Raw genomic sequence first — 24,018 nt, 5'->3', positions numbered from 1 at the left:
AGAGCCTCTGGGTTCTAGCTTCAGAACCAAAAAAAAGTCACTTTGGCTGGGGTGTGCAAAAAGGGCAAGGAGGGAAAGATCCAAGGTAGGTGACAGATGCTTGCTAGATAAGGACAGGCCTACCCAAGACTGAGACGGAATGGGGGCCGAGGTGGTGAAGAGGTAAATCTTTCAGGGGCCCTACCTACTGGCGCCTGCTATCCCAATTGAGTTGTGGCATTTTCTCTTCACTCCTGATAAGCGACTAAAGACCCTGTGTATCAGCAGCCTACAACAGTGCCCAGGGCCACCCATCAGGTCCTGGGATTCCATAATCCAGCTGGTCATACAGTGGGTTGCCAGGGACAGTAGGCTGCTGGGAGTAGCCGAGACTCCCACTGGGATCTCTCCAGCCCATTATACTCATGATTCAAAATCTCTGGCCTAAGCCAGGTGTGGTGGCACACATGTGTACTCTCAGCACTTGGGAGACTGAGGCAGGAGGACTGCCACTAGTTCAAGGCCAGTCTGAACTACATAGCAAGACCCTGTCTTAAACAAAATAAAAACAAACAAAAAAACCAAAATCTCTGGCCTACCAGGTCTCACTTAAAAGCAAATATGGCTTCTTCATATTTATTCATCAAAACTATATACTGCACCATGTTCACGTCCATCATATCAGGGTTCTTCACAGGGAGTAAGCCAGATTGGCTGAAACAATAATCTACATGCAGAAAGGCTTCTGAAAGTTGGCTTTAAGGAGAATATTGACATGTGCAAAGTGATGCTTTAATCAATGCTGGACATGATAGCACAGAACCAGCTGAAATGGCCATCTCACCATGATGCATTTGTGACTCCAGACATAAACTCTTGGAAAACTTTAAAACAGCCCTGACTATCTCTTTCTCCGCTAGCACTGAGGAGTTTGGGCAGCACTAAGGGGATTCATCACAGGAAGGGGATGTAGCTCCGTGGTAGAGCACTTGCCTAGCACGTGTAAGGCCCTGGGTTCAATTTCCAGCACTGCAAAAAGAGAGATCCTCTAGCCTGGGACAGATGCTTTTCAACTGGCAAGGCACCTGTCACTGCCTGAGCCCAATCCCGGGGCCCAGGGTGTGGAGTCAGGAGACTGAGAGAACAGTCTTCAAGCTCTGCTCTGTCAGAGTAAACAGGCTGACATAGGAAACTGTCAGGGCTGCATGAAAGCCCAGCACAGGGCTCACTGTCTGGCCACATGCTGTAACTTATAACCACCTAGGGAGATTCAGAAACATGTCAGGGATCCAACACCAGTGATTCAATTGGTCAAGGTGGGACACGGTCAATGGCAGTTCTTAAACACAACCCCCAGGTGAGCTACACTTAGGAGGAAGGTAGAAAGATCACAGGAGCATGGATGACACCACTGCAGCAGGAGGACTGGGAGAGTGTCTAGGAGGACACCATGGTATGTTGGAAACTTCTCTGGTCTGCAGGTAACATGCCTCAGGGTAGGACAGGGGTCATTCAGGGTCTCCATTCTCAACCGCCACCCATGACTGCTGAGCTGCAAAGCACTTTCAAGTGTGGTCCCATTCTGAACAGAAGCCTTGAACCTACCCTTAGAAGTGCTCAGTCAGATCTCATCACTCATATGGGGAAACAGCCCTGGGAAGTTGTGGGGCCTAGGTCACACAAATAGGGGTGGGCAATACTGGACTTTGAACCCAGACTTTTTTTTTTAGGATTACACACTTTAATCTGATTGACATGGATAAAGTAGGGAGACCATGAAAGAAATTCAGTTTTAGCTCTGCTTTATGGGTAACCAGATGCAATTATTCTAAAAGGAACACTGAAATTTTAAAAATCACATTTATCAGAATACCTCATGAAACCATTCTATGTGTAATCCAGGAAACACACTATTTGCAGACTAGTCAAATCATGATTGAAACTAGACCTTATGATTTGACCTTGGCCTGCACCTCCCAAATCACCTGCTTCCAACATCAAGGAGCAAAGAGAGGAATCAGTGTAACTGCCAGACCAGAAGTGGGCCCTGCTGGCATCCAAGGCACACTGTGCTCTTGGAGCACTAGGTCTCAGGGAGGGGTTGTTCCTGAAGGGCACAGTAGCTAACACCCAGCTGAGTCATGGGTGTCAAACATCCTGACCACAAAAAGGTCAAACCTCTGCTCCCTTGTGATAGTTCCACTGACAGACTCCACTCTCAGGCTAAGCAGAGGGTTATGAGACCATGCCCAGGGGGTCACCACCTTCCTTAACCCCCAAATCAGTCCTTCTGGACCCTCCTCTGCCTTGGTAACATGTTTTGGTTGTCACCATCAATGCCTAACCCAGGTAGAGATTTCCATTTTGCCTCTTTCACCTCTACTTTTGAATTCATTTCCTTCAGCTGACTTGGACTGTAATGTGCTCTCTTCTGAGAGGGCCATTCTGCTGCCTGACTTAAAGAGTACATCTAAATTTCCTGGGTTTATCTCTACTTTCTGCCTCTTGACATAGTCTTCTTCCAGACACTGAGAAAAGCAGAGACAGGGAAAAACAAAATCTCATCTGTAGGCTTGGGAGTCAAATGTGAGAATAAGAGCTGAAAGCCAGCTCTTTTTTGTGGGCTCACCTCCCCGTGTGCCCCTTTCCTTCTACCCAGGAAATGTGTTGAGACCATGATGCCACACGGGGCTTCATGATAGCAGGGATGCTCAGGAGGGCCCTGTTGGAGGGTGTCCACCTGGCAAGGTTATCGGGGAAGTAGGTGGGGTCTTAGAGCCAAAGTGACATGGATATGGACTCCATCTAATAAAGGCTTCCAAGCAGTGGTGGGGCTTCCCCTTCTAGAACTTCTCCCCAGCATGGACCTTCTGATGCCGGATCAGGTGTGAGCTTCCTCGGAAAGACTTGCCACACACATTGCACACATAGGGCTTCTCTCTGGTGTGCGTTTTATAATGCTCAATGAGAGCGGACCTGTGTCTGAAGGCCTTGCCGCATTCACAGGCATAGGGCTTCTTGCCAGTGTGGATCCGCTGGTGCTGAATCAGTGCAGAGCTGTGGCAGAAGGCCTTGCCGCACTGAGAGCACTCGTAGGGCTTCTCCCCAGTGTGGATCCGCTGGTGCTCAATAAGCGAGGAGCTCTGGCTGAAAGCTTTCCCACACTTATGGCACTTGTAGGGTTTTTCACCAGTGTGGGTCTTCCGATGTTCAATGAGGTTGGAGCTCTGGCTGAAGGCCTTTCCGCACTCTTCACATTTGTAAGGTTTCTTCCCTGTGTGAATCCGCTGGTGCCGAATGAGGTGGGACCTATGACAAAAGGCTTTTCCACAGAGATCACATTCGTGGGGTTTCTTTAGGGTGTGGATTTTCCGATGCTGGCTCAGGCCTGAACTCTGGTTGAAGGATTTCCCACATTCTTTACACTGATAAGGTCTCTCTCCGGTGTGAATTCGCTCATGTTTTCGGAGGCTGGAGCTCCGGCTGAAATCCTTCCCGCATTCCCTGCACTCGTAGGGCCTCTTCCCAGTGTGGATTTTCTGGTGTTGTGAGAGGGCTGAGCTCTGGCGGAAGGCCTTCCCACACTCCTGGCACTCATACGGCTTCTCACCAGTGTGGATGATCTGATGGCGGAGAAGATGCGAGCTCTGGCTGAAGGCCTTGCCACACTCGCAGCACTCGTAGGGCTTCTCCCCAGTGTGGATGACCAGGTGTCGCAGGAGGTGTGAGCTCTGGCTGAAGGCTTTCCCACACTCGCGACATGCATAGGGTTTGGCTGGCTGTGGGGTTCTGTGAGGTGTATTAAGCCCCAAGTCCCCGCTGCCTGCTTCTTCACGAGCTTGTGGACTGCACTCTTCACCGTGGATGATCTGACACACACTGATGTCGGTTTTCTCAAGAAAGGCTTGGCCAAATATGTCCTCATCCTGGGGTCTGGTTCCTGGGAGGATACTCTGAGGCTGAACAGGGCTGGAACAAAGACTGAAATTCCCCTCGTAATCATCATGTTCCAAGTCTTGCTCCCCAAGAGGGATCTCCTTGTAAATAACAGCCATTTGTTCCAAACCTCTTTCCCGAAGAAAAGGGTCTCCCAGGTCTTCCCCTGGGAAAAGTTCTTGCTGTGTTTCTAACCTGTCCTCAAACACAAAGGTCTCACTAAACTTGGTTGCTGAGGGAACCTCCATTGTGAATCTCAATTCCAATGACTATATGTCTTTAAAAACACTCTTCTTTGAGCTCCATTCACTGTTCTCATAACCTGAAAAGAAAACAAGGCATGTTGTCAAGTCAGTAACTCAAGGATCTCACAGGTGCCTCCTTTGCATGTTAGAATCTATGGCAGAAAAGAACAAATGAGGTGGGCCTGGTGGCATATGCCTATAACCTCAGCAGTCTGCAAGGCTAAGACAGAAGGACTTCAAGCTCAACCCCAGCCCGGGCAACTTAGCTATTTAACAAGACCCTGTCTCAAAAAATAAGAAGGTCTAAACTGGGCATGGTGGCGCATGTCTATAATGCCAGTACTCGGGAGGCTGAGGCAGGAGGATCACTGCAAGTTTGAGGTCAGCCTAGGCTACACAGTGAGTTCTAGGCCAGTCTGAACTACAAAGCAAGACCCTGTTTCAAAAAAACAAAACAGGCTAGGAATATACCTCAGTGGCATAAGCACCAGCCTGGCAAGCGCAAGATCCTGAATTCAATTTCCAATACAAAAAAAAGAGAAACAAACAAACAAAACAGAACAAAAAATAAAAAGGTCTGAGGATATAGCTTCGTGCAAAGCCCCTGGGTTTAATTTCCAGTACGGCGGGCGGGCGTGTGCACGCACACACACGAAAGAAAGAAAGAAAGAAAGAAAGAAAGAAAGAAAGAAAGAGAAAAAAGGAAAGACCAAATGAGTATAGTGTAAGACAGCCTTGGCCTTGAGATAATCCCAAATGAATCTGAGTCAAATTTCACTTACTAGAAACAATCAGAACGAAGACAAACAGACAAAATCAAGTGGCACATCAGGGTGTCTAGACTTAGAGTGTTCACAAAGGTGGGCTAAAACAGGAAGTGGAGCCATTGTGGAAAAGGGGGCAAGCGTCTGGTGACTGGATGAGGCTGGCAGTGGGATTTTTGGGAAAGACAAAGAGTACAGCAGCGCCACCTCCAGCAGGTACCCAGCCAGAACTCAAGGGTCAGCCTAGACCCTCTCATCCTTGCCCAATCCAGCCTGTCCTGTCCATTTCCTGAAACCACAGATTAGGCGTCTCTACCCTCTGTCCTCATTAACTGGCTGCTTGCCTCCTGTGCTCTACACTGAGACAAAAGTCAAATACCCAAACACAAGCTTGATCTTGTCATCTTCCTTCTAGGGATCTTGGCAACAGCTCACATCCTTCATACCCAACCCCTCCAGTCTTGTCTCCTGCCTCTGTTCCCCACACACTAATCTTCTAGCTCAACAATTTATCTCCATTGATTTGTCTTCTAAAAATCTTTCCCCTGCCCTCTGACTGCAGCCTGCTCATCTTCCCACACTCAGTTCAAATGTCCCTTAGCCTTTGCTCTCTCAGACTCATGGCCATCTTGGTGAGCACTCACCATCCTGCATATTTACAAGACTGTCCCTAACATTAGTCTCTCAGCTCCCTAAGAGTAAATTCTGCGCTCCTTCAACTGTGGAATTCCCAATCCCCAGCACAACAGCACAATCTCGGTGCACATAGTTGTTGAATAAATGATTAAAGGGCGAAAAAGCCATTCTTTTAAGCCATTTGTTTTATGCTATAACTATCACACTTTTTTCTTTTTTGTCAATCAGGATATGTAAATAAATGAAACAGACCAAAGCAGCACTGTTGCAGTGGAAGGGATGCTGTTTTAACAGGGACAAGGAAAGATGCTAGAACACCCCATTCAGCCCCCCACTCTACTATAGTGGTCGCTAAGGAAGGCCCTCAGAGCCCTATTCTGAAACTTCTGTGCTAGATAAAGGAGAAGTCCTTAAGAGACAACCTCTCAGCCAGGTGTGGTGGCGCAGGCCTATGCAGCCCAGGCTGGCCTTGAACTCGGATTGATCCTCCTGCCTCAGCCTCCCCAGCTCTAGAATTACAGGTGTGCACCGCCACACCCGGCTCAGCCTATGCTTTTTCCATTTTCACCCAGGTTCTCCTCTTCTAGTTCCATCCCTTCTTTGTGTGGTTTACACCCTCTCTGTCCTTAGTAGTTCCAACTGTGGGTGTATCTTCAACTTGTTGAATAAATGATCAAAGTGAGGAAAAGCACCTCACACCTACTTGTCCTGGGGCAACCAGCTGCCGAGTCCCAACCTTCCCTGCCAGTTCCTCCTAAGATGTTAAACATTGCCAGCAAAATCGTACAGCTATGCACAGCATCATGACAGATTTCAAGTTTCCAATTTCAGCAAGGACCTCGGCATGCAGTGCTGGCTTCCAATGACCTCCTTATCGCCAAAATCCTTTCTTCTTGATCCTCATCTTTCCACTCGATCTGGCATTGCTCACCAATACCTCCTTTTCCACACCCGACATTTCAGAAATTGCAAATTGGCAGCCTGGGGTATTGCCACATAGACACGTTTGGTTTGGCTCTCAAAGAGTCGGGCTTTTCCTTAGTTGCCAATATGTAAAAAGAAGCAGGTTTCTGGCATTGTCTTAACTGGAAGAAGTGACAACACGGCTCCACTTTTTCAATAATCCACGCTGCCTACCTGGATGTCGTAAGTTTTGAGCCTTGCCCCCTACAGCTCCCCTGCCCTGCACCTACTTTATTCCCATGGTTTCTGAAAGTTTTCTTCTCAATCTCTATACCCTCTGATCCCTCCTTCTTGGTATGTACGGATTGCAAACCTTCCGCCACCCACCTGTTACATCCGGGTAGTACCCATATTCTCTCCTTACAGATTTTCCATTCCCAATATGTAGTAGCCCCTACACGCTTAAGTCTCCATTACGGACACAAAGTTGGCAACCAATTAATCTGTTCCAATGTGTTGTATGTTTTTGGACAAAATATCCACAGGTCTGGAATCCCATACTTCCTGTCTCTCTCGGGGCCTTCTCTAGCTCTTTTTGCACCAGGCACCCATCTTCCAGGTGTCCCCCGCCCCAGGGCCCGCGCACTGGGCAAACCCTCACTGTGGTCAGGGTCTCCTGGCTAGAGACACTCGAGCAGCCATAGATCCGCACACGCTGCCCAGATGGCGACGCGACGCCCCTACAGACTCCCCACCGGCTGAGGACATCCCTACGAGGGGCCAACGGAGGCACAGGTGTTCAGGCGCACTCAGGTCCCACTGGCGGACGTGGTGCCACTCACCTGAGCCGGGGCGGGGCGGCGCACCTGGGCTGGGGCGGGGCCGCGGGCGGGCGGGGCGTGGCCGCACCTGAGTCCCTCCAACCCGCGGTCGTCTCGGCCTCGCTCTTCTGCTGCAGCTGAAGCTAAACCCGCTGCCGCCAGAACGCTTGGAGTCCCGCCCCCAGCCTGAGGGCACTTCCGGGACCGCTCTAGGCCGCGCGGAGGTCTTGGCATCTCGGTGGTCCTATTTTGTCTGGCCGGAGTGCTACTAAACTACCCAGAAGCTAGGGCAAGGGGATCCGGATCAGAAAAGTGTCCTTGATGAGAGGAGTGCGACTGGCCATGGGGAAAAGAGAGCTGGCCCGCTATTGGCTAGAGTACAGAATAAAAACAGGCCAGGAAAGACGGGCTGGTCTAGACCACAGGCACCTGCTGCCCGGAGGGGGTAGGTGGGGGGGAGCGGGATGCGGGGGCGCTAAGTGTGAGACCGGGACCACCCCGGAGTCTGGGGTTTCAGAACAAGAGGAAGGGAGCCCCAACATTCTCGACCCAGAAGTCCTGTTTGCGTTATCCCTCATTCAAGGACAACCCTGGTCCTCTCTCCCCTCCCCGCTCCCACAGAGACAGATTGGGACGTGTGGCCGGGAGTGTAGGCAGGACCCTGGAGCCTCTGATTTCCGTGCGTCTGGGTGCTAACCTCCACATGTGAAGCGCCTCTTAGGGGCACCAGAAAGGAAGAGGGATGTGCTTGTTTTTGTGTCTCTGGGGATCTATCCCAGGACTTCCTGCCAAGTAGACAAGTGCTCCACCACTGAGCTACTCCTCCACCCCAGCCTGGGGATGTTTTGGAATCCACTCATGCTCCAATTCCAGACATAGCTCTGCCTCTGATGGCAAGACTTCCCTTTCATCCATTTCTCTGCCCCTCAGCCCATGGCAGCTCAGGTGTGGCCACCCAGCCTGTGAGAAATCTTTCCCCAAGAGATATCAACCTAATCACAGGAGAACAGAACACTCCGGAGGGGAGGGATGCTACCCAGGCATCTGGCCACCTCCCTTCCACACCTTCTGCCTGGGCCCTGAAGTGCCTCTCAGTTCCCTCCATGCTCCATGCCACCTACACACTCCTGCCTCCCTGCTCCATCAGTGACCCATAGGACCTTTTGCAGAGACTGCAGGTGGGAGGCAGCGGCTGCCCCTCCACAAGCCAGCAGCCTTGGCTTTGTGAGGGCCAGCCTCCCCAGACTGTGTGAGCGTTGGACCACAGTCAGCCATGCAGAACTGGGGGCAATAAGGGCTGGTTCCTTTTTCTCCCCTTCTAGTGCCTGAGGTCACCGGAAGGCCAGGCCACCAGGCTACCAGGCTGAGCCCCTGGGGGCCAAGGGCAAGGCTGGGCTGCTCCCCAGGGGTCTCAGGTGCTTCCTCTTCAGCAACGATCCCACACACACTCCCAGACCAACTACAGTCATTTTTTTGGCCAAGAACTCATGGCCTTCATAATAATGCTGAATTTTATTAATCCATTGTACAGAGAAGGAAAGCAAGGACCAGAGAGAGCGGGGTATCCAAGTTCAGAGGCAGAAACAGGAGGCAGACAGGGCATTCATCCCATACTCCACCCCTAGGGACCAGAGCCGTAGCCAACACAGCAGTAGTAATCTGCGTCATCCTCAGGCTGCACTGGGCTGATGGTCAGGATACAAGCATTGTGGGCCGCGTCCTTGGCAGCTGAGAATCGGTCGGGAATATCATCAGGCCGGTGGAAGTCCTCCTCTGAATGGTAGTAGAGAAGGTAGCGGGGGGCACTACCTGCCCGCTGCTGGTACCAGGACACTCCATAGTCTGCAATGCTGGCATGCTGGGGGATGAGTGTGCAGGAGAGTTGAGCCACTTGGCCTGGGAAGACCAGCAGTGCAACCGCCTGGGCCAGGGCTTGCTGGGAGACTGAGAAATACAGACCCACTGAGGCCAGGCCTGGGTCCCTTCTCTCCTGCTCCTGTCTAGGAAGGCTTGGTCAAACTTCAAGGAGATGCCCACTTCCATAGCCTGTGCCATGGGATTGGCATTAGAAGGGGCACAGGAAGCCTAGTTCCATTTGACTTAAATTACCCTCTTTAGGACTCCATTTTCCTTTGTGAGTGAGGGCTTTGGAGTCAGTGACCCCTACATCACCATTAATGCCAGGTCCCCCAGAATCCATGTTCACTTGAACATAGGACTCACATTCAGGGTTCTCCTGCTGCCCACCTCCCTCTCTACGCATACCCCTTCCCTCTGAGTTTCATGACACTTACAAATCCTGACTGCAGGCTACCAACCCCCAGGAGACTCTTGGACTGTACAACCCATCAGGTCAGACTCAGGCCACAGGGGACTTTTTGGGGGTTAGGTTGCCTTTGAGGCCCTGTGGGATAGGGACCAGCTCAGGCAAGTTTCCCTGTGGAAAATTAAGGCATTAAGCTCTGTTCTCCTTAGATACCCCGCAGGGTGAGTCTGAAGGGACCTTAGTGATCTTTTCATTAACAAATGAAGAAACCAAGGCCCACACGGAAGGTGACTTGCCCTAGGTCAGGGGCAGAACCTCATGGAGCCAGGTCTCCCTCTAACTCAGTCCCTCTCCCATGACTCTCTTGTTTGTCCTCATTGATTTGCTTCTTTCCAGGGGCCTTCTCAGGTCAGTGCAATCCCCCACTCCACCCCTAGGTCAGCCGGGCCGTGGGAGGGCTCACCTGCCAGGAAGGCTCCCATCAGCAGAAGGACCAGGCACTGGGGACAGGCCATGACCAGAGGCAGAGAGACAGGCAGGGAGAGGTTCTGCTGGGCAATGCTCCAGGTGCTTAGGGGCACAGGACTGGGGTGGCTGCTGGGCCACAAAAAGGTATGCAAATTAACCCACTGACTGAAGAAGGAGAGGTGTGGCTAGGACCAACAGCCCGGCCCTATCTTCCCAAATGTCACGGTCCTGGTACTCAGGGCTATGGGAGATCAGAAACTTGGAAGTCCTCACGTGCAATTATAGCAGGATGTTGAAATCTGCTTTATTTTTCGTAGCACAGGGATCGACCCAGGGCCTCAAACATGCCAGGCAAATGCTCTACCACTGAGCTATATCTCTGACCCCAGAATCTACTTTTTTATTGAGGTACAAGTGAAATATGGGAAAGTACACAAGCCTTAAGCAAATAGGTCAGTTTTATATAACATACATGTGCATGCACACACACAGAGCACTGTAATCTCCATCTGGATCAAGATTTAGAACATTTCCAGCCAGGCAGTGTGGCACATACACTCTGGGAGGCTGAGGCAAGAGTATTACAAATTTGAGCCAGCATGGGCAACTTAATGACTTATTGAGACCTTGACTCAAAATATATTTTTAAAAAATCAAAAAAGGGTTGGGGATGTAGCTCAGCTCATTCCCAGTACTAGGAAAAGAAAAAGAAATGAAGGAAGGTAGGAAGGAAGGAAGGAAGGAAGGAAGGAAGGAAGGAAGGAAAGAAAAAGAAAGAAAGAAAGAGAAAGAAAGAAAGAAAGAAAGAAAGAAAGAAAGAAAGAGGAAAAAAAGGAAAAAGAGTATTTCCATGTCCAGAAGCACCTCTCCTTCACTGTTCTAGAGAACAGTCTCTACCCCTGCTGTATCTTGAATCTAGAACGTCCGTCAAAGGCCTATATGTTAAAGGATTGGTCCCCAGTCCAAAGCAAAAGGACCAAGTGACCATGAAACCTCTAGACTGTGAGCCAAAATAAACCTTTTCTACTTATAAGTTGTTCATCTCAGGTTTTTGTTACAGTGATGGAAAGCTGACTAACATAATGCCCAAGGAAACCATCAATCTACCTTCTATCACTTTAGATTAATGTTGCCTGCTCTAGAATTTCTGTTATAAGTAGAATTTGTGAAAGTGTGTGCCTGCTTCTTTTGTCCAACAGTATGAGAGTGATCCACGTTCAGACAATATGTAATCATTCTCATAGTTGTGTGTAATCCATCTTGTGACTAACCATAGTTAGCTTATTCATTCTCTTGTTACTAGATATCTGAGGGCTTGTACCCTCTGGCCAAGACCAATGAAACTGCTGTGAACATTCCTATCAGTGTCTTTTGGTGTACCTGTGTTTTTTGTTTTTTGTTTTTTTTTTTTGGTTTTTCTCCGGTACCGGGAACCGAACTCACGACCTTGCGCTTGCCAGGCAAGCGCTTTTGCCGCTGAGCTAAATCCCCAGCCCCTGGTGTACCTGTGTTATTTTTGCTAGAGAGACACCCAGGAGTGGAACTGTCAGGAGGTAAGGAACAAGAGAGTTTAAGAGTAGGACAGATTTATTGAAAGACAGCTCCTGAAAGAGAAAAGGGCACTTGAAAGTAGGTTGTCACTGAGCTCACTTCTCTAAGAATGTTTTGTAGAGCAAAATCATGAGGTGGGTACAAAATTATAAGGTGAGTACAACATGGGTCAAATTATAATCAACCAATAATATTACAAGTATAGACGTTCAGCTAATATTGATTCCATAGGGAAGCGGGTCACACAGCAAGGGTACATGGAAAGAACAAAGGCATTTGGGGGAAGGGATGATTCCAGATGCTCTGGCCATCCACCTGGGTGACTGTTATCTATCTATATTTTACTGGACCAGGTTATACCAATTATAGTATAATCTCAACTGATTGCTTATCCCTTGGGGAGCCATGTAGGCCTGGTCATTCCATTTTTATCTTAAGGACTGAACTTCAACAGATGTGCCTCTAGCCACAGTTGTGATGTGTTCTCATCTTCTGCAGTGGCTCATTTTAGGGCCTAGCCCTGTCTGACTGCCTATATTTCTACCTGACTCAGGTCCCTATAATATAATGATTAAAAAAAAAATACTTAGAAGAAATTGGTATTGACCCTGAGTCTTCTTAAGGTAGAATGTTGAAGCTTTTTGGACATTGGAACTCTACCTGACTTTAGACCAACTCCAGAGCAAAGCAGACAGATCCATCCCTGACATATACATAGCTGCCTTGATGCTATAAACTTGAACAGGGTACATGAGAGAACTCACTTTAAAAGGAGAAATTGTATAGTTGTAAAACACATTAATTTGTATAAAATAACTTGCTCTGCTAAAAACCACAGTGCTTTGATTTGGTACTGAAATGATATTTTTGGAGTGAAAGTCAGTCACTAATATAGGACTCCAACAGAAATATTATGTTACTGTGTTTATTTTGGTGGGGCTTTTTGGGGTTTTTTTTGTTGTTGTTATTGTTGTTTTCTTTTTTGAGATAGGATCTTGCTATGTAGTTCAGGCTGGGCTTGAACTCACTCTGTATTCCAGGCTGGCCTCAAAATCATGGAAATCCTCCTGCCTCAGCCTCCTAAGTGCTGGGATTACAGGTATATGCCACCATGCCCAGCTTGTTACTATATTAAAGAGTACTGTATCGCTTTGCCAGAAGTTTTGTAACTTAGTAAAGGTATTGCCTTCCTTGAATTTGTACTTTATGATTTAACCTGCTGTACAGTAGGCTGGTTATGTGAACTGAAAAAATAAGTACCCAAGTGGAGCACTCTTAAACAGAACACTAAACACTTAAACAGAGGGATTAATAGTTGTTCACATCTTTTAGTATTTTACAGTTGCTTAACTTATAAATTGCCATGTGTCAAAATCATGGTTTTGTAATTGCTAAGGCATGATATTTGAATATAATTACTTTTTGAGGTACTTGTGATCACAAATATCTTTTTTTTCCATGAACAGCTTTACATCATTTGCAATTACTCAAAATGATGTCTTGGTCTAAAGCATAAACCCCAGGTACTTACTGTGTTTAATTATATGGTCCTACTGTGGGGGTGTGGTAAAGTTGGGAGATGACAAAAAGAAGAATAATAAAGAGGGAAACTGAATGGTTAAACGAAGTGCAGGTTTTATCAGAAATCCTTATTTTTAGATAGATACAGTGGTTGAAAAGTGAAAAATAATCCAGTAAATGTATTTTGTTTCATGTTTTGTAGCAGACAGTTATCAACCACTAAATCATATGTTTGATGCTTGGAATTATTGCATAGAGACTATTTTGTTAAAAGGTGATTAGCTTTTGCCATTATTTTACAGTGTTTAATGTGATCAACTTTTAGTTGGTTTTCCTATAATGAGGCCACTTACTATGTGTACAAAAACTACAGAAACAGTCCAGATTATTTTAAAATTAGTAAGGCTATACTTTCAGGGATCATTTCTATAGTTGATTAAAATTAGTATTTTTCTCATTTTAGTGCAGCTTAAGAACTCTTAGAACATTTGTAAAAGGGTCTAATTCTGATAAGGTTTCTGATTTTTTTGTAACTAAAGATGAATTTTACAGCTGAAATATTTCAGCTAAACAAAACATTGCTAAATATTAAAGCTTGAGACAAAGTGACTTGTATAATTTCTGTACATTATATTTGTCTGGTAAAAGTTGTGTAATGGCCAATGATACATGATTTCTAAACTGAAAAAACAAGCAACCAACCAACCAATATGCTTTCATTAACTGCCTTGGGGGAGGTTATAAAGCCCTTCCATGGGTCCCTCTCCATCCCTGAGACTTCCTTAAGGATCTCCTTGGCATGGAGGCTGAGATCCTTCAACAGCAGAAAGGTGACTCTCAGCACTGGGACCCCAGGGCTGGAATGGCCTTTCCTTCCTGAGTCTGAATGTAAGCACTGGAGTCTTCACATTTATAACTTTCCGGGCCAGGGATATAGCTCAGTGGCACAAGAGCCTACCTGGCAAGCGCAAGGTGCTGAATTTGATTCCTGGTACCAAAAAAAAAAAAAAAAAAAACTTCCTGAGCTGTGCTCTGTAGGTCTGGGTCCCCAGAGAAGTGCCGCATGCTTAAATAAGGTTGGGGAAGGCTGTTTCCACATGGTGTGTACCCGCTTCTACCAATGGGAACACTGAAGTCATCCAAAGGAAAGCACTCACCCACAGCCAGAATAAGGTTACTGGTAAGCTGCAGGAAAGACCCAGACTTCCTCCTACCTTGCCGTTCTGTGGGTGGCAAGGCATATAGCCTAAGCATGAGGGTATCCAGCCGGCACTCTGGCTGGAAGAGTCTAGTAGAGGATCATGGGAAGGTAGGGCGAGACAGAGCAGAGGAAGTAGGCAAGGAGGAAAGAGAATGATGAAAAGATAAAGAAAAAAGTCGAAGGATGAACACACAAAGAAGCAGAGAGACAGTTTAAGTGTGAGAACAGAGAGGAGTCAGAAGGGGACAAAGAGGGATAGCTAAATATAAGAGACAAGAGACAAGAATGATGGCAAGAGCTGATGGCAAGAACTGTGAATGTAGCTTAAGGGTAGAGCACTTGGTTAACATGCTTGTGGCTCTGGGTTCAAGCCCCAGTACTAGAAAGAGTTGATAGTGAAAACTAACAACAACAAAAAAAGCACTTGGGACATATGTGGATCTAGGAGACAGCAAGACATTGCAAAATGGCAAAGACACATTGGAAAACACATTGGCAGTTTCTTATAAACATGCACTCACTAGATGACCTGGCAATCCCTAGGAAAAAAAAAATTTTCTTTTTGTTTGTTTGGTTTTTTTTCCGGTACCGGGAATTGAACTTACGACCTTGTGCTTGCCAGGCAGGTGCTGTGCTGCTGAGCTAAATCCCCAGTCCCTCCCTAGAAAAATTACTAGAGAAATGTTATGGTTTGTGTCTGGATGTTCTTCCAAAGCCTCATGCAGTCATGGGTGCAGGCTTCTAGATTATGATTGATCCACGATGCAATGCTGGGATGTAGGGTGTGAGTGCTACACCCTACGCTGGGGAAGATAGTTTGCATACAATATAAGGGAGGGAAAGAAGCTTGCTCTCCCCACCTGCTCTCCTCCGTTTTGCTGTTGTTGCTTTTGGCTGTCTTCCACTGCTATGAATTGTTGCCCTCTGCCCTGTGCCACTCTGCCTTGGAGCCAGCCGTATGGGCTGAAACTTCCACAAACTGTGACCTTTGTTTGTTGTTGTTTTTTCTTCCTTAATTTGGGGCATTGGGTATTTTGTCTCAGCACCAACAGAAAAGTAACCAAGACAAGAAATTAAAACTTCTGCTTTCTGCAGGTAGATATCAGTACAGGTTTTATTCATTATCTCCAAAACCTGGAAACAACCCAAAACAACAGCAGGCAAATAGACTGACAAACTGCAGTACCTCCAGACAATGGGACACCCTTCAGCAATGAGAAGAAGGGAAATATTAATACACACAACTTGAAATGTATACTGCTACAAGAAAGAAGCCAGACACAACAGGCTCCATACTGTGTGGTTCCATATATGACATTCTGGGAAAGGCAGGGACAGAAAAAAGAGCAGTGGACACCAGCGACTAGAGCTGACTATGTTAACCTAAATAACAACTCAAGAGAGATTTTCAAAAGATAAATTTATTTGGGGATAAAATAACATTGCAATGGGAATACACATACACATAATAAACTGCAAGTGCATTCAAGAAGGTTGAGGCAAAGGGAAGTTTTTAAAGGTGAAATGGATATCATAAAATATTTTTCAGCAATAATCCTTGGCCACAAGTGTCAATAAGAGTGGCGTCAGTCCAAGACTAAACACACAGTCACAGGGCAGATGTCCTTGCAGAAGCATTTCTGTGCAAGGCTGTGGTTCTGGCAGAGTGGCTGTGCATAGCTCTTATTGTCAGACATACATGTGAGAGATTTTCCTCCTCCTGTGACCTCCCAGCTTTGTTTATTTTGGAGAGGGCTGATTACGACTTGATAAGCGTCTCCATGTTGGTTTAACTACAAAGTGACATATGCGGGCACAGTGACATATGTCTGTAATTCCAGTGCTCTAGGAATCTGAGTCAGAAGAGTCACAAGTTTGAGTGTTACCTGGGTGATTTATCAAACCCCTTTCTCTATATAAATAAATAAATAGGCTGGAGATGTATCTCAGTGCAAAAGTAGGTTCACTCCCTAGTATCTCAAAAACAAAAACGAACCAAAAAAACCTTCAAATCATTGAAAAGGGCAAATTTTAATGTGTGTAATTTACACCTCAATAAACTTGACAAGAAAAAGAAACAGGGATGGAAGAGTGGAAGGCTGGGAGAGAGGAGAAAGGCAGAGAGGGAGAGAAAGCCAGCACAGGGGGGCGTCCCATGGTGCTAGCGTCTGCAGAGGTTGGCAAGGACACGAACACTGCCACCTCTTCCAGGCTGGGGGGGCGGTCTGTCTCTTCTTCGTGGGGCGTCTGAGCATCCCTGGACCCCCAGCTTGGAGCTCCCACTACAAGCCTGATCACAACGCCTGATCACAACACCGCCTAGGGAATGCCCGCCCTGTCAGTTTCTGTTACCGGGACACTGGGGTAAGGCATTTCCTGCCTAGACGTCTTAGCGGCTTCCACTGCCATGGAGACCAGCTTAAGAGCTAGGGGGAGCTACTCCTTAAGCGGCAGGAGGAAGAGGCCAGGGGTCTAGGACTAGCTGAGGAGGTGGCTGAGTTGGGACCCGGGCGTGAGACCACCCACCCATCCGACCTTCACATGTTCACAGCTCCCCAGTAGGACTCCACCCTGGGGTAGATCGCAGGACCAGGCCCTTTCTGGCTGGAATCAGGAGGTGGAGGATCAAAGTCCCCCCCTCTGCCCCACCCTGCTGCAGCCATGTTTATCAAGGTGATGTTTGGAGGTGAGTGGGGTCCCTCGTCCCCAAAGGCTGGTGGGGGACGGACACACTCTGAAACGTGACTTTCTCTTCCTGGGGAGGTGAGGAGGCAGCGGTGGGAAGGAGTACAGAGTGGGAGGGATGCGGGTTTGGGGAAGCGGGTTTATAAGAAAACCGAGAGCCTGGAGCGAATCGCTTGAGGTGAAAACCCGGCCTGAGTCCTGGGCGGGCTCCTCCCGGTTCAGCGCCGGCCACACTTTGTTGCGACCTTTTAAAAACTGCACCACCTCTTTCTCACCTGGTCAGTGGTCCTCAAGCTTCAGCTGGCATTAGATACTTGAAACTGCAGTTGCACAGTTCCCACCCTTCTGGCACCAGGCGAGGTTGCCAGGGTCAGTTTAAAGAGGCGGGGCTGCTCCTGGGATCAGATTAGGGGTGGGGCTGCTAGGTAGGGCAGGTGCAGAAGGCCCAGCACAACGGGGTTGTGGCCCGGCCCTGGCCAGCTCAGGGGACTTAAATCATGGGCCCTAATCATGAATCCTGATCATTCACAACTCAAGAAAGCTGGATGGAAGGCCCTCAGAAACAGTTCAAACATTTGCCTGGATGATTGTGCTCTAGCTGCAGCCTCGTGAGGGGGGAAATTGGAGGGAGGGGCAGAAGACCTTCATTATAGGGACAGTAGGGGATGCCGACTGTTCACCTCTGCCCCCCTCAGCTGGCCACTGGGAGCTTGTCAACCCCTGGTGCAGCGTGGTGACCCTCACTGCCTACCTGAAGCGGAAGGGACAGGTACCCCCAGATGGTAAGGAGATGGGAAGAGGTCTGGGGAGAAGGGGCTCAGAGCCCCCAAGCAGGGATGCCAGCTCTGCTCAGTTTCTCTCCATGCCCTCCAGCAACCATCGCCCTCTTGGCTGAGGATGGGCACCTGGTGAGCCTGGGTGAGGACCTGGAGGAAGGGACTTCCTCACCCCCCTCTAGGGGCAGTCCCCTGCTGCAGGAGCGAGGGACCTATGTTCTCGTGCAGATCATCAGTAAGTGGAGCCCAAGGCTCTCCCCTGCAGTGACACTGAAATGTAAGGGAAGGACAGCAGGCTACAGATGACCCAAGGCCCTACCCAGTCCCTACTGTGGCCAGGGACCTAGTTCCAACCCGTTCTTACCCAGTACCCTGTTCCCGTCTCCCTTGCCCAGGCCAGCACAGATCCAGGAGAAAAGGTAGGATGGGGACCGTCAGGCTAGTCAGGGATTCTTTGTCCTCTCCACAACCCACAGGAGAAGGTGGAGTCCCCACCCGCTATGTGTCCCTACTGGAGAACCTGGATGACTGGTATCCTGAGCTGGCAGGTGAGTGTCAAGGCAGAGCCCCAGGGGGAGGGCACATCCGCTCTCCAGTCCCCACCAGCAGGGCTTCCTGGGCCTTCCAGAGGAGCTGCGCTGGCTGTCAGGCCTCCCAGCCATGGGCAACAGCAGGAAGAGACGCATGGGAAACCGGCGTGGCCAGCAGGAGCAAGGCACTCCTTCAAGGTCCCGAAGGGTGGGCTCACTGATGTCCAAGACCCGCTAGCAGGGGCCAGGAGCCCAGTGTGAAGAAGGTATGGATGCCGAGAAAGACACAGGGTAAAGTGGGATCCCTTCTCAAGGGACAGACACGTATGTGCAGAGGCAGATCCTCAACCCACCCCATATACCCCTAAGATGGAAGACACTGTACCTTGAGAGAGTCCCATCTTGCTGGAATGTGAGCCCCTTAGGGCAAGAAAGTCTCCGTACTTGCTAGAATAGGGCATGACACACGGTAGGAGCTCAATGCACAGCACAGTGCTTGCCTACCATGCACAAGGGGCTGGGTTAGAGTCCCAGCATGACCTCGTGTGTGTGTGTGTGTGTGTGTGTGTGTGTGTGTGTTATGTGTGCAGGCACTGGGAATGTAGCTCAGTGGTAGGGCACTTGCCTAGCATGTATGAGGCCCTGGGTTCCATCTCCAACACCAGGAAAAAATGCTTGATGAAGCAGTCCGCACTGGGTTCAAATGGCCTACTCCTCTGTTCCAGCAGGCCCCGTGACTTGGCACACTACAGCGAGTAGCCAAGCTGGACTCAGATGCAAGGGGGGTGGCTCTGACCTCTGTCTCATGTGATCAGGTGCAAACAGACAGCAACCCAGCAGGAGTCCCCTTGCAGAATCTGGAATTACTGAGAAGTTGCATCAGCAAGAGGGGCAAAGTCACATACACGGAGGGGCGGCTAAAATGTGGGTGAGGATAACGGGATCTAGAGGCAGAAACAACAACAGTGGAAGGAGCAGGTAACCCTGAGAGGCGGAGACAATGGGCTCCGCCCTGGACTGCAGTCTCCAGAGCCAGATGCCCTTGCTGTCACCTGCTAAAGCCTGATCCCCTCACTTTGGACTCTCCAAGGTGCTCTGTCCTTGGCTAGCCACAGTGCACATTACAACAGGGCTCCTCCCAGCCCACCACAATGAGACATCTATCCATTTCTGAGCCTACCTCACCAGCTACGGTGCTCCTGGCAGACAGGCCAGCAAGAGGGCACACAGCAGGCTGTGTTCTAAAATAAACACTTTAATTATACGTTTGCGTCTTGGGTTATCCTGTGGGGTAAGAAACCCCATCCTTACTCCCAATCCCAGGTACAATCTGTCGTCATGGTCCGGCTGTCGGTGAGGGAATGGGGTGGGTTCAGGGCTGTGGTCTGGGATCCATGTCAGAGCTGACGCATGAGTCCACAGCAGCCTCCTCAGGGCAGAGAGCTCAGACCTGTGGGGGTGGGGTACACAGGCTGGAGGTCACCCTGCAGATGCAAGAGGATCTACCCGCTCAACCGCACGGGGGCAGAGTCTACTTGCTCACCGTGGTTGTACTTGCACTGCTTCAGGGCCTCACTGAAGCCTTCACACAGGGACAGGTCACTCTGAGTGGTGGAGCAGTCCAGGAACTGCTTGATCTCGTAGGAGCAGGGCCCCATCTGTAGGGGCTGGGGGGCAGCACGGACAGGCGCCTAGGGGGACATTGCAAGAAGCAGCAGGGTCTCTCAGGGTTGCAACCCACCTGTGGGTAGGTTCTGAGGGCTGCCTGCCTCTCCCTAATTTCTCAGCCTAGATGCCCAAGAGTCTAAGGTAGCTTGAATGACCTGCGGCCTGTCTGCCCCTGTCTAGCCTCTGTTGCTCCTTCTGTGCAAACAGGGTAAGCCAGCAGCCTGCTCAAAGCCACTCAGCAGAAGCAGGTTTTCCTGCTGCCTTAAAATGGGCATGTTAGGTAGCTGCAGGGGGAAGAGAAGGTTCTAGAAAACCTTGTCCTCTGCATATTGTCTCAAGAGTATGAGCCATTCCCCACAAGTTCTAGCACCTTCCTGGCTCAGCCACACTGATTCTCATGACCCTGACCCAGCTGCGAAGCAGCATTTGGATCTGGCTCAGGACTGGTGACGCCCCAGTGAGGGACAGGTCATCAAGGCACAGGCATCATGGTCACCAACGACCCTTCACCCTCGGGCCCAGCAGCTGCGGACCGGACCTAAGTGTGAGAGCAAAGGCTTGGGAAAGTCAACGTTCCTCTCTCCCGTTAAAGTTAATTGACCTTGGGCAAGTCTCTGAGCCCTACCAGCCTGGATTTCACCATCTTTAAAGGACTGGTGTGTCAGTCCCTGGAATCCCCGGGGCCTTGGCCTCAAGGAAGAGGCAGGGAGAGCCTGCCAGGGAATGACACCGAACCCAACAGCACAGTGAGGCAGAGCACCCTTCCAAGGCAGAGTGGCTGGCCTGAGGGCGCTCGGAATCACTCGGAATACACCAGGAAACTTCAGCAGCCCTGGGGAGTCCCGCTTCATAGCTCCTGGACCTGCAGCTCACCTGTTGGGCAGCAGGCTGGGCAGGCTCTGAGCTTCCCCCACTGAAGGCTCCGGTCAGGGCGCTGCCCATGACATGCCCCACAGCCGAGCCCACGGCCACCCCAGCGGCGGTGGAAGCCATCTGCGCCATGAGGCCCGGCTGGCCCGAAGGAGCGGGAGCCGGGGTGGCCGCTGAGGGCGGTGGGTGCGCGGGAGGGTAGGCAGAAGTTGCGGCCGGGCGGCTGCAGGGGTAGAAAGAAACAGGGTTAATCCTGGCCGGACTCCAGGCGTTTGACACGCCTGCAGCTCCTGGAAACGACCGACCGGTGTCCTCCAGGGCATGTGAGCGACCTCCTTCTTAGAAGAGGGGTTGCTGCATCCCACCCCTCCCCCACCAAGATGGCGCTATAGCAACCAAGGTCACCCCGCGGAAGTCCTCGGAGGACAGCGCACGCCGCCCTAGCCCCGGCCCCACTGCGCCCCGGTCTTCTTCACACCTGGCCGGCCGGGCGGCCGCGCTGCGGCTTCCGCGAGGCATGGCAGGACCCAGACGACAGGAGTCGAGCGCACAAGCACCGCGTCTGCGTCTCACGGTCAGACGCAGCCGCGCTGCGCACTCTCTGGCAAGGGGGCGGGGCGCGCTTTCAAGGACACGCCTCCCGGGAGGCGGTGCTCTCCACAGCCAATCCCTGCTTCCCGTACCGCTGGTGCTCCTCCCTCTTCCAGCTGCCCTTTGGTCCCTGCGTCCTTCTCGGCGAGAAAGAGGACCTTGCGCCCTCCCTGCGCCTGGCCCGAGCTCTGAGGACCTTGCGGACACTGGCCATTATCGCGAATCGCCGAGGACTGAAGCAGGGGCGACAGGACCTGGTCTTTCTGTTAGAAGGACCACGGCGAGAGGCAGGGAAAGAGACCACCGGAGGAAGAAGGTGCAAGGTCGGTCTTCGCTCCCTGCTCCTGCTCACTAGAGTTTGCCGACTACCACTTGGTCTCGGTTTGGGGTGGACTAAAGTGAAGAAGTCCTGCAGCTACCCATCCCAGAACTCCCGCTAGAGGGCGTCCGGACGCTTCTTTGACTCTTCCAGAGTCGGGCAACCCGGATGATGCGAGAAGGCTCCGCTGTGCAACTCTGAAGGACCCACCCTACCCGTCCCGCTGGGATCCTGACCACAGGGAAGCCGCGCCGGACCCTGACAGCGTTTATGCGACATTCAGGCCACGTGTCCATCCCAAACACTGTCTTTAACTTGAGTGCCTAGAAGCGCTCGCCCTGCAAAGGTTAAACTTAGCATAAGTTTAAATTCTGAGGTCTCCAGACATTTTTTTATACCTATGGCAATCACACTGACCTACATCCCCAGATCTTTATTATTTTGATCCAAGGTCTCACTACGTTGCTGAGGTGGGCTCTAACTTGTGATCCTCCTGCCTCAGCCTCCCAAAGTGCTGCAATTAAGCGTGGGCCATCAGGCCAGGCCCTGAGGGCTCAAGATTTTAGCACCTTGGTTCCATGCCAAGGTGATGACAAAGGTGTGAATTTAAAATGCTTCCCTGCCTTTCACGAACTTGAAGTTTTAAATTTTTTTTTTCCTTGGTGACTTTGCTATAGCCATACAATGACCCTTCAATGGGGCAGGGAGAGATCCTGACTTCTTTCCCTTTCTCTGTACAGTCTGGTGTACTAGAGGAGTCTGCCTGGCACCAGGAAACCACCAAGAGCAAAATCATCTGAGAGGGGGCTGGGGATACAGCTCAGTGGCACAGCCGCCTGCCTGGCAAGAGCAATGTCCTGAGTTTGATTCCCAGTACCAAAAAAATTTTTAAAAATTTAAAAAAATAAAAATCACCTGAGAGATGGGGCTTGATCACCAAGTGGGGAGCAGAGGTCCCTCTAGGAAAGGGAAGGAGGAAGTGCACGGACAGGTGGACAGCTGAGTTAGGACTGGCCCTGCCTGGGGGCGCCCAGTTGTAAGTGTGCAAAACTCTCCCCAACCACACACACTGTTCACGAAAGTCACACGCACTCCTGCATTCTTACATTTAGTCCTCTCAGCCAGCCTGTGCAGCAGGGACCTCCCCTCCTCAGTCCTCCGTTTTCTGTGAAGTGAGGGTTACCATCCATCTCAAGCATGGGTTTCCTAGTGAGATGTGTGTGTAAAGGGTGGGCCACAGCCTCCTTTCAGATGTGCCAGGCCTGTTCCAGCCTCACTCTTCTGCTTGTGTAATTCCTGCCCTCTCGGTTCCCACTGGCCAAATGGAATCATCCTGCCAGGCTTATCAGGCCCCTCCTCCTGCAGGAAGCACTCTGTGATCAGCCCACCTAGCTAAGTGCACTGTTGATGGTAACGGTGTCCCCTCCCCAGGATCTTCATCAGGATGGTTGTTCTTTGAGCTCCTGTGGCTGGTGGCCTGCAGCTTCCACAAAGCATGGCAGTGCACTCCTGGAGGCACTCAAGGCCATTTAAAGTAGTTAAACAAATGAATGTTTAATTTGTGTACCAGAAAATGTATAAATGGCTCGCCCAACTCATTTTTAAATTTTTTTAAAAATTTGAGCAGTATTGCTAAAATAAGGGTGAAGCAGACATTGAAATCCTTACCTTAAAAAGTGAGGCATACAGCCTGGGCATGGTAGCACACATCTGTAATTCCAGCACTTGGAGGCTGAAACAGGAGGATTGCCATGAGTTCAAGGCCACCCTGGGCTACACAGTAAGTTCAAGACCAGTCTGAATTACAGAATGAGACCCTGTCTCAAAAAAAAAAAAAAAAAAAAAAAGAGGCACACACACAAAAGAAAGAAAAAAATGAAAAAGTGAGGCATAGCTTACCTTTTAAAAATGTAGTCACAGGGCTAGGGATATAGCTCAGCAGTGCAGCACCTGCCTGGCAAGTGCAAGATCCTGAGTTTGATTCCCAGTACCAAAAAAGTAATCCCAGTACTCTGGGAGGCCGAGGCAGGAGGACTGAAGCTTTGAGACCACCTCTGATAGACAAGTTAGCAACTTTTTGGGATCCTGTCTTAAACTAAAAAAATAAATAAAAAAGGAATGAGAATGTACCTCAGTGCAAAGGTCGTGAGTTTAATCTGCAGTACCTCACATACACGGACGCACAAAGTGAGGCACTAAAGGAAACGGCAGTCTCTAGGTCATAAAACTTACGCTGTCTTGTCCTTCCTCGTCCTCTAGGGGTCTCTGTGAGTCTTTTAGAAGAAGTG

General features: G+C 49.9%; 4 protein-coding genes across 11 annotated transcripts; 1 reads left to right on the top strand and 3 right to left on the bottom strand.

Moving 5' to 3' along the window:
• Positions 1–1,825: 1,825 nt before the first annotated feature.
• Positions 1,826–8,211, bottom strand: Znf70 (zinc finger protein 70). Its single transcript, XM_005396428.2, has 2 exons — positions 7,306–8,211; positions 1,826–4,237 (listed from the first exon to the last, which is right to left on the bottom strand). Exon 2 carries the CDS (start codon positions 4,161–4,163, stop codon positions 2,823–2,825), a length of 1,341 nt encoding a protein of 446 aa, XP_005396485.1. The 5' UTR covers positions 4,164–4,237; positions 7,306–8,211; the 3' UTR covers positions 1,826–2,822.
• Positions 8,212–8,748: 537 nt separating this feature from the next.
• On the bottom strand, positions 8,749–10,578 carry Vpreb3 (pre-B lymphocyte 3). Of its 2 annotated transcripts, none has more exons than XM_005396427.2 (2): positions 10,014–10,529; positions 8,749–9,228 (listed from the first exon to the last, which is right to left on the bottom strand). In XM_005396427.2, the coding sequence occupies exons 1-2, from the start codon at positions 10,063–10,065 to the stop codon at positions 8,906–8,908; spliced, it is 375 nt and encodes a 124-aa protein (XP_005396484.1). In that variant the 5' UTR covers positions 10,066–10,529; the 3' UTR covers positions 8,749–8,905. The 2 variants fall into 2 exon arrangements, 1 of the variants encoding a protein (XP_005396484.1); XR_001236300.1 differs by having other exon boundaries at positions 9,058–9,142; positions 10,014–10,578.
• Positions 10,579–15,422: 4,844 nt separating this feature from the next.
• Positions 15,423–19,546, top strand: LOC102012731 (chromosome unknown open reading frame, human C22orf15). 7 transcript variants are annotated; one of them, XM_013520437.1, is made up of 6 exons: positions 15,425–16,977; positions 17,672–17,758; positions 17,850–17,987; positions 18,229–18,300; positions 18,381–18,548; positions 19,011–19,546. In XM_013520437.1, the coding sequence occupies exons 1-5, from the start codon at positions 16,953–16,955 to the stop codon at positions 18,518–18,520; spliced, it is 462 nt and encodes a 153-aa protein (XP_013375891.1). In that variant the 5' UTR covers positions 15,425–16,952; the 3' UTR covers positions 18,521–18,548; positions 19,011–19,546. The 7 variants fall into 7 exon arrangements, with proteins under 7 accessions (XP_013375888.1, XP_013375891.1, XP_005396480.1 ...); XM_013520436.1 differs by having other exon boundaries at positions 15,427–16,977; positions 19,008–19,546; XM_013520438.1 differs by having other exon boundaries at positions 15,428–16,977; positions 19,098–19,546.
• On the bottom strand, positions 19,518–21,430 carry Chchd10 (coiled-coil-helix-coiled-coil-helix domain containing 10). Its single transcript, XM_005396426.2, has 4 exons — positions 21,299–21,430; positions 20,824–21,043; positions 19,826–19,973; positions 19,518–19,732 (listed from the first exon to the last, which is right to left on the bottom strand). Exons 1-4 carry the CDS (start codon positions 21,337–21,339, stop codon positions 19,713–19,715), a joined length of 429 nt encoding a protein of 142 aa, XP_005396483.1. The 5' UTR covers positions 21,340–21,430; the 3' UTR covers positions 19,518–19,712.
• Between the last annotated feature and the right edge of the window lie 2,588 nt (positions 21,431–24,018).

The sequence above is a fragment of the Chinchilla lanigera genome, unplaced genomic scaffold, assembly GCF_000276665.1.
Source record: "Chinchilla lanigera isolate Chin_1 unplaced genomic scaffold, ChiLan1.0 scaffold00054, whole genome shotgun sequence".
In the NCBI taxonomy this organism is placed as follows: domain Eukaryota; kingdom Metazoa; phylum Chordata; class Mammalia; order Rodentia; family Chinchillidae; genus Chinchilla; species Chinchilla lanigera.
Note: the sequence above shows the minus strand (reverse complement) of the source record. Positions and strands in the feature narration are given on the sequence as shown.